The sequence below is a fragment of the Mesoplodon bidens genome (assembly GCF_964165515.1).
Source record: "Mesoplodon bidens genome assembly, chromosome: 5".
NCBI lineage: Eukaryota > Metazoa > Chordata > Mammalia > Artiodactyla > Ziphiidae > Mesoplodon > Mesoplodon bidens.
In genome coordinates, this window is record NC_138161.1 from 110,479,335 (window position 1) to 110,494,767 (window position 15,433).

The 15,433-nt window shown below is 46.9% G+C and overlaps 2 protein-coding genes across 3 annotated transcripts in view; one reads left to right on the plus strand and one right to left on the minus strand.

Annotated features, from left to right (window-relative positions):
* APOD (apolipoprotein D) overlaps nt 1-629 on the minus strand; it is a 79,923-nt gene extending 79,294 nt beyond the window's left edge. For both annotated transcript variants that reach the window (XM_081235940.1, XM_081235939.1), the window contains exon 1: nt 21-629. The gene's annotated coding sequence lies outside the window, so the exon portion shown is untranslated. The remainder of the gene's footprint in view (nt 1-20) is intronic.
* Nucleotides 280-15,433, plus strand: part of BDH1 (3-hydroxybutyrate dehydrogenase 1) — a gene marked incomplete at its 3' end in the record, with an annotated part of 32,219 nt that continues 17,065 nt past the window's right edge. Inside the window, 4 exon segments of the mRNA XM_081235358.1 lie at nt 280-343; nt 6,580-6,706; nt 14,886-14,937; nt 14,939-14,959. Of these exon segments, the coding sequence (XP_081091484.1) occupies nt 6,624-6,706; nt 14,886-14,937; nt 14,939-14,959 (156 nt within the window). The 5' untranslated portion in view covers nt 280-343; nt 6,580-6,623.

Sequence of the window (15,433 nt, forward strand, 5' to 3'; positions counted from 1 at the left end):
GCCGAAGCCAGTAGTCCTACCTTCTAGCCTGAGATCTAGGCACTGCTTCCTTCCTCACCGCATCTCTCTGGGTCTGCCCGCATCCCTCGTCCTCCTGCCGCGTCCTCCACGGGGCTCTGTTCTCGGGGGCTTGGTTGTGGGGGGAGGGGGAGTGCTTCCTCCCCTCAAGCTGCGCCCTCGGGAAGGATGCTGGACAGCAGTCAGGCCGCCGGTCCAGTTTCCTCGAGCACGAGCTGAGCCGGCTGTTACTGGAGGACCGTAGAGACCGCAGAGGCCGCAGGACCGGGGGAGGAGGAGGACCGAGCAATTTGGAGGCGCCGCGGGAGCAGGCGGGAGATACTGGGTTGGTGGTGGGCCCGCGGCCGGGGAAGGCCGGGAGCCTCTGCCGCTCACAGGTGCGGGAACAGCTCAACTTGGTCTGGGCGGTGCGGTCTCAGCCAATGGGAGCGTGGCTCGGGCCGAGCCCCCTCGACTCCCAGCCTCTGGTCAGCCGGAAGGGGCTGCGGCCCTGCGATTGGCCCGGACGCGGGGCTGCCAGCGCGCTTGGCGAGTTGGCGCCGGCGAGCCTCGGGCGTCCCGCGCTCTGCCTGCCCGCTGGGGCGACGCGTCAGAGACAGGGACCCGGGCGGTCTGCGCCCTGCTGGGGGAGGGTTTGGAGCCGCGCGGGACGTTGAGCTCATTTGAGCTCTGCGTGTTTTTTTCCAACCAGTCTGCCAAAATCTGCCCAGAGTCAGCTGATGCAAAGTCCCCGTCTAACCCTGCCAGTGGTTACAGAGGCACACCTTTCGTTACGGTGGGCTTCAGGCTGCCAGGATCCTTTAAGATGCATCAAATATCCTAGCACTTTCTACCAGAGCGTTGCAGCCCGGCCGTGCCCAGGGCATATACCCGTGGCGGGCGAGGAAGCTGAACTTTGAAATGAGTGTAGCTCGCATAGTCTCTCACTACACATTTACAGAGTGGCGGCTTCCTGTCAGACACCAGAGTAGTCATTCTGGATGAGCCAGAGGTCAATGAAACAATCCAGGTTGAGACTGGTGGTCAGATGGCGGAGCGGGGTGCTGTGAATGGTTATAAGCAGAAATACCTCTAATACTACCCGGCCTAGGTTAAGTGCTATTTCAGAGGCACATAAGGAAGCAGTGAAAATGCAAATATGGAGCGCGGCGTCTTAACCACTGACCTGCTAGGGAAGTCCCGCAACAAGAGATTGATGTTTGATTTAGGGGATCAGGAAAGGTTTCTTGAAGGAGGTTATTTGAATCAGTTAGGGCTTAGTGGATAACGGAGACCTCAGATTTGGTATAGGATGAGCAAGGCACAAAAATTGGAAAGTACAGGGCTTATTGAGAGATGGTGTAGCAAATGGTATAATGAGTAGATGAGAGAAGTGTAGTTGGAGATATGATTTGGAGGGGCCCGGTGAGGACCAGGATGCTGGGCTTGTACGCTCTGATTTGAAATGTGGTAAGCGCTTATGAATAGGATGGCTCCTTAAACTGTCAGTTGTACTAATGTCATTTTTTTACATCTGCATGAAAAATCTTGGAAATATCTTTGATTCTTCCTTCTTTCATAGCCTACATTTAATTGGTCAGTAAATCACAGTGGGCTTCACCTTCAAAACACAGCCAGACTCTGACCACGTCTAATTAGCTCCATGGTTTCCACCGGGGCTGGCAGCCCTTTTATTTATGTCCAGGGATTACCTCTTCACGTTCTGCTGGAGTTCTGCAGTGCACAGCCTGCGTGGCTGTACATTATGGTCCTGGGTTACTGCCATAGCTTCTAAATGGTCTCCCTGCTCCTGCCCTTGTCCATCCTCAGTCTATTCCTAACCCAGTGAGAGTTATCATTTTAAAATAGAAGCCTGATATGGTATTCCTCTGCTGAAAACTCTCTTAGGTCACTCAAATATTATGTGCCTACTGTGTACAGGTCTGACTTGAATTTGGTAGGCAAGCCCTGTTCTCCTAGGGATGGGATGCCTGCTTAACCTGGTGGTTGTAATTATGGCCATTTTGATAGCTCTGGTAACACTTGGGGAAGGACAGATGTTTCCTTGACAGAAGTGGAGAGGGAGAGGCTTCTGTTCCTGTTATCATTATGAGGTCTACAGTGTGGCATTCTCAGAATATCAGGCAAGCTTAAGAATTAATGATAATGATCTGCAGAAAGAACCTGCTTTCAGTGTGTTTTCACCAATATTGTTTTGGCTGCAACTAACAGAAACATTAAGCATGCTTAAATCAACACAGAATAAAGACATCACGTGCCTTACAGAGCTGAAGACAGGAGGGCAGCTGGGTCTCAGGAGCAGGAGGCTCTGTTGTTTTTTTCTCTCTTCTTCACCTCCATCTCTGCTTCTTTCTACATGTGTGCCTGACTCCTTTCTCTCTTTGCAGATTGGCTTTCTCCATCTCTCTCTCTGGCTTCAGGCTCAAATGTCGCATAGCTGCCCACCCCCCTCCCCCCAACTCCAGCAACTAGATCACTTGTCTCTACCCCACACAGGCTGCTTTGCATACTTTCACAATGCCAGGGGACAGAATGATGGATTCATCTGGTGTCAGGTGTCTCTCCCTGACCCACTCTTCCATGGCCAGAGGGTGGGGGTGGGGGGGGGTCTCACTGTACAACTACAGCTGCAGAGGCCAAATCCTGTGGGCAACAGGCAAGTCTGAAAGGGACGGGGATCAGCTGAGCAAGACAGACACACGAAAGATGGCAACTGCTGAGAGTGTGATGTGTTCTCTGAAGAGAAATGGCCATCACCTAAGTCTAATCTGGTGGCTAGTGTCTAGTGTCAGACTAATCCAAGTGTCTGCATTAGGTTTGCCTTCGCTGAACTGGGCTATAAAGTTAAATCCTTGGCTTTTATTGAAGGTCTCTGTTAGAGGCAGCCATATAAAAGTCACTTCTGCATTTACGATAAAATGGTAGTGGGAACGTCACCTACAATATCATTTGGTGTTCCTGTATAATGTCTTTAGACTTTCGTTTCAGAATAGTTCTCTCTCTAAGGGGTAATAGGCATCTTATCTGAATAAAGACTTTAAAACTTGTCAGGTTTCCTTTTTGCCTCAAGGAAGCCTCCAAAAACTGTAGTTAGCACGTATAGCTGAGCTGAGCTGAGCTGGAACTTCTAGGCAAGATTATGCTAAGTGATCAGAAGGGAAATAGCCAAAGGATAATAGACATCTATTTGGTAAGAGATCTCAAACCCTAATGCCCACAGTGTCCAGGCAGTTAATAGAGGTGATGTGGGTAGGCTTGAGATAGTAAGTGAAAACGTTTTGTTATTGTGTTCAAGCATAACATAGCTGCCTCGTTACATTGCCTTTTAAAACACTAGGCAGGCCAAACAAAATAACCAAGTAGAGTATGTTGGAAACTGGCTGCCAGTTGTCAGACCTTGGAGTCTCACACAGGTTACGGGCTTTGAGCGCCTCAGTGTGGTGTCCCTACACAGGATGGTTCTTAGCTTAAACCCAGCTCACCCTCCCCGGTGAAACAGGACCTCCCTCTCCCACTTGGTAGTACCAAGGCCCTTCCAGACTTCATGTCCAGAAACTTGAGTTCTCTTTCCGGCCTAAGTCCTGCCTCCTGAATTCCTATTTGCTGCTGATGCCCCGCCTCTTCTGAGGATGTCAGTACTGGGAATGTTTGCCACTTACAGGGGAGACCTTGACCCTGACCCACAGGAATGCAGCCAGCTGTGTCTTCTGCAAGATAGTATTGTCAGAATGCAGCAAGTGAGCCCAGCATCAAGACAAGGGTGCACACAGGTTGTTTTTTTTCTTTTGGAGAGGGAGTGCTTTCTGTGGGCTACACGTGGGGTTTGCACTGACAATGGAAAGGAGGTGCCCTTGAGAGCAGACCTAACTGTTCTCAGAATTAGAAAAGTTTCTCCCAGATTCCAGAATAATACGTGAACGTCTTGATTTCGTGACAGTATCATATAACTTTGGTCCCCCCGGAGCAGCTGATTGAACCCAAAGCTAAAGAGGTGGTCCCCGCCCTCACAGGGGCTCTGCCTGTCCCCTTGCAGCGCCCGCCTCCCACCGCCATTTCTGTTTGCAAACCAAAAGGCAACTGAGTGGCATTTCAAGTTTGAGAAACTAATGTTTACAGAGACTAAAGCCCAGCACAAAACACTGAGATGACAAACAGCCCTGATGAGTACAGGAATTCCACTGCCTATAGCATTGTGTTTGGGGTGAAAATAGCAACATATTTAAGGAATGTAAAAAAGTAGTAGAAGAAAAAGATATCTAAAATTCTAGCTTTTTTTTTTTTTTTTGCGGTACGCGGGCCTCTCACTGTTGTGGGCTCTCCCGTTGCGGAGCACAGGCTCCGGACGCGCAGGCTCAGCGGCCATGGCTCACGGGCCCAGCTGCTCCGCGGCACGTGGGATCTTCCTGGACCGGGGCACGAACCCGTGTCCCCTGCATCGGCAGGCGGACTCTCAACCACTGCGCCACCAGGGAAGCCCTCTAGCATTTTTTATATGAGAGATTACATTGTGAACAGTGCATTATTAAAGGGGCTGAGTTTTCATGCAATTTAGGCTATTTTGACGCCAGTGCTTTTAGATATTGCTGACTCAAAGGAAAATAAAATTAAAAGCAGCTCTCGGGAGAGACATTGAGGCAAACACTGAGGCATTCTGTGCCACAGGCATTGAGCAGAAAGGATGGAAAGCGATTGAATTACAGACGACTGGATTTTAAATCACCCAGTGGTGGTGACCTCGGACTCCAGTCCTGGAGGGAGGAGGCAGAGATGTCTGTGCTCAGCCAGCCGGTCAGTACTTGGGAGGGGTGCGGGGCACCCACATCATGGGCCTGTGCCTTCCATGAAGGGCCAGTGTGTGTGTGGGGATGGGGGTGAGGTTCGAGCACACAACTCACCCCCACTCAGCAGGGACTCACTGAGTGCCTCCTTCGTGTCAGGGTCTTCCAGGCATGGGGGATTCAGTGGTGACTAAGATGGACAAGGTGCCTAGCCTCACTGAGCTTATGATCTAGAAGGGGGAGATAAGTAAAGAAACAAGAGAATCTTGGATTGAAGGGCAATCTTATGGAGAGCAACCCCTGTGTGTTGCATGGGGGGTTGGGCAGCCTCTCTGAAGTCAGAAGGGTCCGAAGGACTCAGCCCTCTAGAGAGAGGAAAGGCAAGGTCCACGGCCCTGAGGCGAGAAAGAGCTCCGTGTATGTTCAGAAGGTCAGCGTGGCTACAGAGCAGTGAGCACAGGGGAGGGGGTACCAGATAGGAAGGGAGGCAGAGGCCAGCTCCAAAAAGGCATGGAGAGGAGGCTTTTAGTCAAGGGAGTCACGTACCTGACTGGTGTTGGAAAGACCTTTCTGGCTGCAGTGCTGAGACTGGAGTGTGGCGAGTAGGGGCCGGAGCAGAAGCAAGAGCCTACTGCACAGTCCAGGAAGGATCACGCAAGACACAAGAGCCCTATTTGTTTTCCTCTCCTGAAGATTAAACAGATGAAACACCGCCACCTGCCTTCTGCAGTAAATACTGTGGTTGTTGGCTAGTTAGTGAACTTATCACAGATGCACTGGCTGATCAGATTAGGGGCGGCAGCAAAATGGCAGGGGAGGAGCTGCCTCAGGCACAACCTTGTTACTGTTAAGGGCAGTATAACAAACCACAGGCAGGTGTGCAAAGAGAGACTTGGACGGTTCCCCAGGAAAAGAGCAACAGCTCCCAGGGCTGGGATTGCCTTGCTCAGCTCCCTCCCTACCTCCCTTTCCTTCCCTTAGGCCAGGAGGAATCACTAGAGGGGAATTAACCAGAACAGGAGGACAACTAATGCACACACCCATCTACAACTCATAATAGGAAGCTAGTCACTGTGCTGAGTAGCCTTACTGACACATGGCCTTGCTGCAACAAGTTTGATTTAATGTGGAAAGGGAGTGGTAGGGTGGTGGGAGAGACTGTGTGGGTGTGGGTGTTTTAATTTAGGTTGATTAGAGTGTGTCTCATTTTGTAGCTTCAGTCTCCATGCTATGATGAGTTACTGATGAATTCAGCCCCAGGGCTGGACCCTGTGCATGGTGGGGTGGAGACAGGTGGAGAGCTGAATCAAAAGACACCTGGCCCAGGACTGAAAAAGCTGCCTGGAGGCATGTGGGCAAATTGAGATGGATGTTTTGCTGGATATGGGGAACACTGAGAATGGGACTCATGGAGCTGGAATCCCTGAGGAGGTGGGACCCTGGGCACCCCAGTGGTTGCTGCACAGCCTAGTTTGAGGGTCACTGGTGCTACACCCTCCTCATGCTACAAAAGGGTGATGACTCACCCAGGGTTACCCCATGAGTTGGTGGCACAGCTGGAGCCAGAACCCAGGTTTCTAGATGTTCCAGCCTCCTGACTCTTTTCATCACATGAGGCTGTAGCTTGAGAGGAGGGTGGCAGGCAGGGACTGCCTGGTGCCTTGACTGAACCTGGGTCAAACAGTGCCCACTTTAACTTTCACAACCTGGAAGGAAAATGGCCCCTTCTGCCTAAACTCCTGAAGGCAGCAACACAATGCTGAGGACACATTTTGTGTTTCAGAACCCACCCGGAGGAACCTGACCATTCTGCCTCTCGTGGCCACTATGCTGACTGCCCGCTTCTCCAGACCCCTGTCACAGCTCCCGAGGAAAACCCTGAATTTCTCTGATAGAGTAAATGGAGCAAGGTAAGAAAATGAAGGGTGGAGGTGACCTTGAGGGTTACACTTTCTGGGCAAAGCAGAGCTCTTCACACATAATAAGGCTTGACTCTCAAAGGTGTCCCTCAATACCCACTGTCCACCAGCAAAGGACACTCAAAGGTGTCGTCGGAAGACAGAGACCTTCCCATGTCACACAAGGCACAGAAGAATATCTTTCATCAGATTTTTTTAAAAACTTTTTATTTTGAAGTAACTCTACACTTATACAAAAGTTGTAAAAATAGTCCAAAAGTTTCCCGTAACCCCTTCGCCTAACTTCCCCAAGTGTTAACATCTTACAAAACCATAGTGCAGTCATCCAAACCAGGAAATTACCACTGATATAATACTATTAACTAATCTGCAGACTTGATGCAAATTTCACCAGATGGCCCACGAATGGACATTTTCCTGGTCCAGGATACAAACCAGGGTTCCCAGTACATTTAGTTGTCATGTCTCCTTACTCTCTTCCTGTCAGGGGCAGTTCCTCAGTCTTTGTTGTTCATGACCTTAACACCTTGGAAGAATGTCTCTCAGTGTGGGCTGTGGGATGTCCTCGTGTTTAGATTCAGGTTTGTGTGTTTGGAAGAAACCCACTCAGGTGAGGTGGTGCCCTTCTTAGTGCATCACATCAGGAGGCACAGATCTCATTACTTTAATCACCTGGTTAATGGCTCTTTTAAAATCTCGCACGTGAAACTATGGTTAACTAAAATGTCACGAGACTTCACTGAACTGGGTGATTTAGAGACAGCATTAAGTACAAAGTAAACAAGCAGCTCTTCTTCTTTGAGAGCTTCTGGAAATTGCCTTTTCCAAGGGAATTTAGTGTGCTCTCCTACCTCATTTTCTTCTTTTGCAGCTAGAGCAAGGAAAAAAATAATGCCCTTTCTTTTATATTTGAGAGGAGTGAAATCAAGTGGCAGGTTAAATTCAAAGACCCAGCAGCTAGAAAATTGATGGTTATTTTCTGTGCCAATAAATATATCTAGAAGAACATGCATTGAGGTTTTTAGCAGCGTTTGCTTAAAAGCATTTCCACAGGATACAGAAGCTTGGTTGGAGGTGAGGCTTCAACTGCTGGAGGACACCATATAAGAAGAGTTGATATCCCATCAAAGAGGGAATGGAGCTTGGTTCTGTTAAAGGGCTTTTGAAAGAAGATTTGCTGTCATTTTTTTCAGTGAATGACTCACAGAAATGGTAAAATCTGTCTCAAATATGGCTTTCAGAGTTTTCTGGAGATTTTTTATGGAGGAGAAAATAATCCCAAAGGAAGTTTAAATACTTTTACAAAGATTTTATCCTCAGAGGGAGTGGTACAACCATTCTGTACCCATACAAACATTCTTTTTTTCACTTTAGTACAGTATTCAATAAATCACATGAAATATTCAACGCTTTATTATTTTAAAAAATTAAAGGGAAGTAAGGCATTAGTCAAGCTTCTGGCTCATTTGAAGGGACAGAAAAGCTATCCCAGGAGACTCTGAGTCTTCTGGAAGGATTGTAGAAATCACCTGGTTAGGCTAAGGGGTTGGGCACAGGGTGGTCAGGGGCAGAGCTGAGTCAGAGTGCATTAGCTGTCCTCCAGGAAAAGTTGTCGGCAGAGGTCAGGGAGGGAGACCCAGATGTGTGAGGTGGAAGGAATGGTGGGTGATCACTGTGCCTGGATCAGACAGGAGGTCTTTGGGTGGCCTGATCATTTTGCTTGAATTTCAGTTGGAAGGGGCCTCATGCTCCAGTCCCCACCTGTGGGTGATCCTTTGATCTCATCCTTAACAAGTGACCTTACAGCCTCTATTTGAATATCTCCAGCCATGGGGCAGTCAGTACCTCTCACAGCACACCTGTCTTTGGACAGTGCTATTATAAAGTCCTTCTTCATACTGGGCAGAAATCTTTCCTCTGTAAATGCCACCCCTTGTTCCTGGGTCTGCCTTCTGTATTCATACTGAACAAGTTAATCTCTTATCCCTGGGGATACTGTGCCACCCTAATACCCCTGCATGTTTTTTCATTGCTCATCTCCCATGGTTTTCCCACTCAGCATCCAGGTTTCCCACCTGAATGATGCCCATTTGACCTGTGCTCTTTCTTGAGATGTGGTGCCCCAAACAGAACACCACCCTCCCCTACCCTACATGGCCCAGAGCAGCAGTCACCCGGTACACAGCACCTGTCCAGATGAAACCTCCCCAGAAGTGGCCGGATGCGGTCCCTGCCCTGACAACTTGCTCTGCTTCCTGGCTCTATACAGCCCTCAGATTTTGGATTTCTGAAGGCTCTGGCTCTGCCTAGGACACTACTTCCCGGATTCTGGTTACACACTCAAGCTGGATCAGCCGCAGTGCTCAGCCCTGCCTGCCCAGGCATGGCGTGTAATACTCCAGGGCAGCCTGACCTGGGCAGAATGGAGAGTGGCCCTTGCCTCCCTATTCCTGTCCAGCCTAGGCTCACAAAACTTCTTTTGGCGGCCACATCACTTGTGATTCGTAGTTGATCAGACTAATTTTTTTCCACAGGTGCTACTGTGTGAGACCTCATTCCTCCCCAGCTGCCCTTGTGTCATCAACATTTGTCCTTCCTAAACCCATCTTGTTAGATTCAGGCTGTCAAGCTGACTCCTGACTCCTCTCAGCAGAAAGCTGGGTAACTGGTTATTGTTGCTGATTCGTGATGAAAGGAACAAAAGGGATAGAGACATAGACTGGAAGGAAGGAAAAGAAGCCAGCATTAATGCCTTGGCCAGCACAGGGTGGTGTCTCGAATGTGGCCCGGTGAGTTCCTGGATGCCAGTGCTCTGGGGACCAGCTGGTTCTTCCACAGGCCTGTGGGGAAATGCCGATTGCAACCTCTCCACCCCATCTGATTGCTCTTCTAGGTTAGGATGGAAATCAGCAAGCTCTCCTCCTCTGAATCTGGAGGCCACGTCTTTGGGATTCACCCCTCGGCAAGTTTACTGACTATCCTGAGTTTAACTTGTACCACCTGTGAGACTGGCATAGCCATTAGAGTAAGTGGTTTGGGTGACCGGCAGTTTGCTGCCACCACAAGACCCTCCTGGGGAGAGGTGACCCTCCAGGGCAATGCTCACTATTTTATATTATGGGATTCAGACTTAACCCCTCAGGGGCATTCTTAGCCTTGATAAGCTAATGTATCAGGACTGCATCACAATTAGAAGGGCAAAGACTTCCAGAAGGCCAGGGCTGGAGAGGTATCAGTGGGCCCAGCCTTCTTGTCTCTTTCTGCTCTGTCATCCTGATGGTGGCCCTCACCTCCGAATGCCGCGATGTTCCTCCACCTCCAGCCTCAGTCCAGGCAGGAAGAAGCAAAGCAACATGGAGGAAGGGAAGAGCTGCCCCTGCATCAGGAGAGAAAACTCTCCCAGCAATCATTGCAGACTTCTGCTTGCACCTTATGGGCCAGGGGTAGGTCACATGATTGCTGGGTAGGCGATAGTCTGGAAAGAATTGGGCACGTTGGTACACCAGACAACATTTTGGTAGTGAGACAGATGAGAAGAATAGATACTAGCAGCAAACAGTAGTGTCTGCCTTGGCTGGGCTGTGGCCTAGAGCTGATTTTGTCCCCGGAGATGTTAGGACTTGGCAGTCAAGAGGCTTGAAAAGGAAACCCCATGGGGAAAAAGTCCGTTTTCTCTTTTCCTAAGGCAGCAGTTACAAACTCTGGTTGCAGGTTAGAACCACCTAGAGCGCAGTGGGGAAAAAAATCCTCGTGTCCCACCCCTGGGGACTCGGATTTCATTCATTAGGGGTGAGGCCAACCATGGGAATAGTTTAAAAAGCTTTCTTGGTTGCTTAGTTCTTCAACTATTTTCGGAAGAATTTCAATCGCATACAAAAGTAGATAGTAGTAAATTGATCCCTGGTGTACCTGGGCTTCAACAGTTATCAGCTCATGACCAATCTTGTTTCATCTGTGTTCCCACCCACTTTCCTCCCCTTCCCTCTACTGGATTGTTTCAAAGCAAATCCTGGACATCATGTTGGTGTTCAGGTATCTATTGCTAAATAGTAAGATCTCTTTTTAATAATGTAAGCACATAATCAGCATCGTTTTACCAAGTGATTCTAATAAGCAATCAGGGAGGAGAACCTAAGAACAGCTGCTCTGGACCTACATCAACCAGGCCTTTCCCAGTACTGCCTGTATTGGAATCAGGTGTTGGTTTAACATGCAGATTTCCAGGGGCCACCCCATCCTACTGAATCAGAATGTCAATCAGGGATTTGGGAGCCTGCATTTTAACAAGCTTCCCAGGTGCTTGTTAACTAAAGGTAAGGAATTGGGGTGCTAAGGCCTTCCTAGACCCAAGGCCCCTCTGAACTGAGAAGTAGCCCCAAGCCAGGGATCCCGTGGCACCTGCAGGAGCTGCAAAGTGAGAGAATAAATAAGAGCAGGGTGAGGCAGTCCCAGCAGTGGCCAAAGGAAAGGCTGAGAAACCAAGTGGTGTCCAGGAGGGCACTCCTGTGTCAGCTGGAGCTCCCCAGCAGTGTTCTTGGCCCTCGCCTTATCAGGGTTCTGCCTCTTGGGGATTGGGTGTGGAGGGATGGAGCCTTGTGCTCTCTGGAGAAGTAGAAATATGCCATTGATAGCTGGGTATGAGCAGTAACGCCTGGTATAATATACCCAGAGACAGTCAAGTTTGAGTGGATATATTTGAATATGGGGAGGTGGGTTAGAGAAAATCTGGCAACAAATCAGTTTGAAATAATTTTTTTCTTGCTGTGACCTTTTTGTTACTTTTTAAAATATCAAATAGTGCAAAAGGATGGCAGGGGACAAGGACAGTTCTGCCAGAGACACCTTGTTCTTTTTGTACAGCAAATCCTGGGGTTATGGTAAAACAGTGATTGATTTTAGATAAAGTCATTTAACTAGTTTTGGGTGTAGTGACCATACCACTCTACTCACTTGTGACCAATGCCCCCACCAGGGGTAGTGTCAGAGAAAGCCAAGTAGGGGCCAGGACTTACATTCTCACCCAGTAGTAATAAGGAACCCTGCCTGCTTGGGGTAGGGGGCGGGTAGAGGAGTGTCAGAGGACACCTAGTAGAGACGGAGAGCTAGGACTTCCTCCACCTCTCAGCAGTAATGAGACCACACACCCCCATACAGTGGAGAGCAGTAGTGAGGCACTCCGACCCCTCACCAATAGCCAGGGAGGTATTGGTGAAGACCCAGTGGGAAGCTGGAACTCCCATCCGTACCCAGCAGTAACTCCTTCCAATTTACTTTATGAAGCTAGTATTAGCTGATTCTAAAACCAGAAAAAGACCGTACAAAACAGAGGACTGCAGATCAATACCCCTCATGAATATAGGTGCCAAAATCCTTAAAATATTAACCAGTAGAATTCAGCAATATATGAAAAGAATTGTAAGCCATGAAAAAGTGAATTTGTTCCAGGGCTGCAAAGATGGCTCGTTGCTAAAAATCAGTTAATGTAATCCAGCAAACTGAAAGCCAAAGAAGAAAAATGCCATGAATCTATTATTGCAGAAAGAGCAAAATTTAACACTCATTTGTGACAAACACTCTCAGAAAAATAGGCATAGATGGAAACTTCCTAAACTTGATAAAGAGCATCTATGAAAACCATGCAGCTAACATTATATTTCCTGGTGAAAGACTGAATGCCTTCTCCCTAAGATGGGAGCAGGGCAAGAACGTCCACTCTCACCACCGACTCACTATAGTGCAATAAGGAAGTGCAATAAAGCAAGAAAAGGAAATAAAAGTCATACAGGTTGTAAAAGAAGAAATAAAACTGTCCCTATTTGCAGATTACATGATTGACTACATAGAAAATCCCAAGGAATCCACAGAGCACCCCTAGAACTAATAAATGAGTTCAGCAGGACACAGGATACAAAATAACACGCACAAGTCAGTGCATTTCTATATCCTAGCAGTGAACTTGTGGATATCAACATCTAAAATAATACCATTTACAATTGCTCAAAAGAATGAGTTACTTAGGTATAAATACAACAAATTATACAAGATTTGTACCTTGAAAATGATACAATACTGATGAAAGAAATCAAAGATCTAAATAAATGGAGACCCACACTATGTTCAGGGATTGAAAGACTCAAAAAAGTAAAAATGTTGACTTTCCCTAAATTGATATACAAGTTTAGCACAATTTCTATCAAAATCCCAGTCAGATTTTTATAGAAAAAGACAAGATTGTTCTAAAACTTATATGAAAAGGCAAAGGAAATAGAATAGCAAAAACAATTTTGAAAAAGAAAAATAAGGTGGGAGTGCATAACTCAATGAAACAGAGAATCCAGAAATAAAACCACATGGATATGCCCAACCGTTATTTGACAAAGGTGCAAAAGCAAATCAATGGAGGAAAGATAACATTTTCAAAAAATGGTGCTGGAGCATGGATATTCATAGGCAAAAACAAAAACAACCAACTTTGACTTATCTCACATTTTATACAAAAGTTAACTCACAATGGATCATGGACTTAAATTATAAAACACAAGACTAGGGACTTCCCTGGCGGTCCAGTGGTTAAGACTCCAACCTTCCAATGCAAGGGACACGGGTTCAATCCTGGGTTGGGGAACTAAGATCCCACATGCCTCGTGGTATGGCCAAAAAATGAAAAAACAAACAAAACAAGACTATAAATCTTTTAGGAAAAAAACCAGGAGAAAATCTTTGGGTTGGGGCATAGGCAAAGAGTTCTGAAACTTGACACCAAAATATGATCCATAAAAGGAAAAATTGGATAATCAGACTTCAAAATGAAACACTATTTCTCTACGTAAAGATCTTGTTAAGAGGATGAAAAGACAAGTTATAGACTAGGAGAAAATATTTGCATACCACATATGCAACAAAGGACTAGCATCTAGAACATATAAAGAACTCTCAAAACTCAATAGTGAAAGAACAAACACTCCAATTACAATAGAATATACACAAAAGACATAAAGAGACATTTTAATCAAAGGGGATATACTGATGGCAAATAAGCACATGAAAAGATTTTCAACATCATTAGCCATTAGAGAAATGCAAATTAAGACCACAGTGGATATCTTTACACAGTTACCAGCATGGTTAAAATAAAAAATAGTGATACCACCAAATGCTGGCAAGGATATGGGGAAACTGGATCACTCATACATCACTGCTGGGAATGTAGAATGCTACAGCCACCCTGGAAAACAGTTTTAAAGTTTCTTAAAAAACTAAACATGCAACTACCATATGACCCAGCAATTGCTCTTCTGGGCATTTACCCAAGAGAAAAACAGGTTCACACAAAACCTATACAGGAATGTTCCTGGATGCTTTATTTGTAATAGCCCTAAATTGGAAGCAACCCAGATGACCTTCAATAGTTGAATGGTTAAACGAACTGTGGTACAGGATACCACAGAATACAATTTAGCAATAGAAAGGAACAAATTATTGATACATGCGACAATAGACAATCAGATGAATCTCTAGGGAATTACGTTGTGTGAAAAAAGCCAATCCCAAAAGGTTAATATTCTATGACTCCATTCTTGAAATGACAGAATTATAGAGGTGGAGAACAGATTAGTGGTTAAAGAGGATGTGGGAGTGGGTGTGGCTATAAAAGGATAACACAAAGGATCCTTGCGGTGGTGGAACTGTTCTGTATTTTCACTGCATATGTCAATATCCTGGTTGTGATACTGTACTAGAGTTTTGCACGATGTTACCATTAGGGGAAATTGGGTAAAAGGTACAGGGCATCTCTCTGTATTCTGAACTTCATGTGAATCTAGAATTATTTCAAAATAAAAAAACTATCAGGAAACCATGTAAAACCTAAGGGTTAAGACTGTTGCATTTGCAGAAGGCTTTGTTGACAAAGGTCTATCACTGGAAGGCTCTTCCTACACAGTGGCAAAAATGTCCACTGCAACTGCTGGCCCACTTTGTCCCAGACTAGTAACCTGGAGGAAACAGGCCCTCCTCCTCAGTGGTACCAACAGATTGTCCTCAGGGGTTTGGGGTGGGAGTAGTGAGTAGGGTGGGTCCTGGTGCCTGAGGGCCTGTTGAGTTGCTTCCACCCCAGAACAAGGTCTGGTGTGACCACAGCCTTTGCTCATGGCTTTCTTTCCTCTTGCAGAGGCTCGCTGCTGTTTCACTCTGCCTCCTTTGTCCCTGACGACCGTCGGACTTAACGCTTCTTCGGTGAACCCAGTGAGTGGCAGCCCGGCTACATGGGACCCAGCCAGGTGGTCAGAGCCCTCCTCCCTGGGCTCCCAGGCCCTGACCCACCCTCAGAGTAAGGGCTTCAGTGCTTCGAGGGCACTCAGAGCCACTCTCTCACTCGCTGAACAACCCCTGCCCCATCAAATGAAGTTAGGGGTTAAGAGTTTAGACTCCGAAATCTCTCAGTCCTTCTTTCAGTTCCAGGTCTATCGCTAATTATGTTGGGCATTTTAAAATGTCTATATCCTCACTTGTAACGAGATATAATAATCATACTTATTATATGGAGTTATTGTGAGAATTAAAATAATGCATGCACAGTGCCTTGCCCATGGTAGGTACTCAGTACTTGACGATGAAGATGACAGTGATGATGGTGATGGTGATGATGGTATTGTAGATGAGGAAACTGAGGTTCAGAAAGAGGAGGTAACTTGCCCAAGCAATATTGCTAGTTGGTGG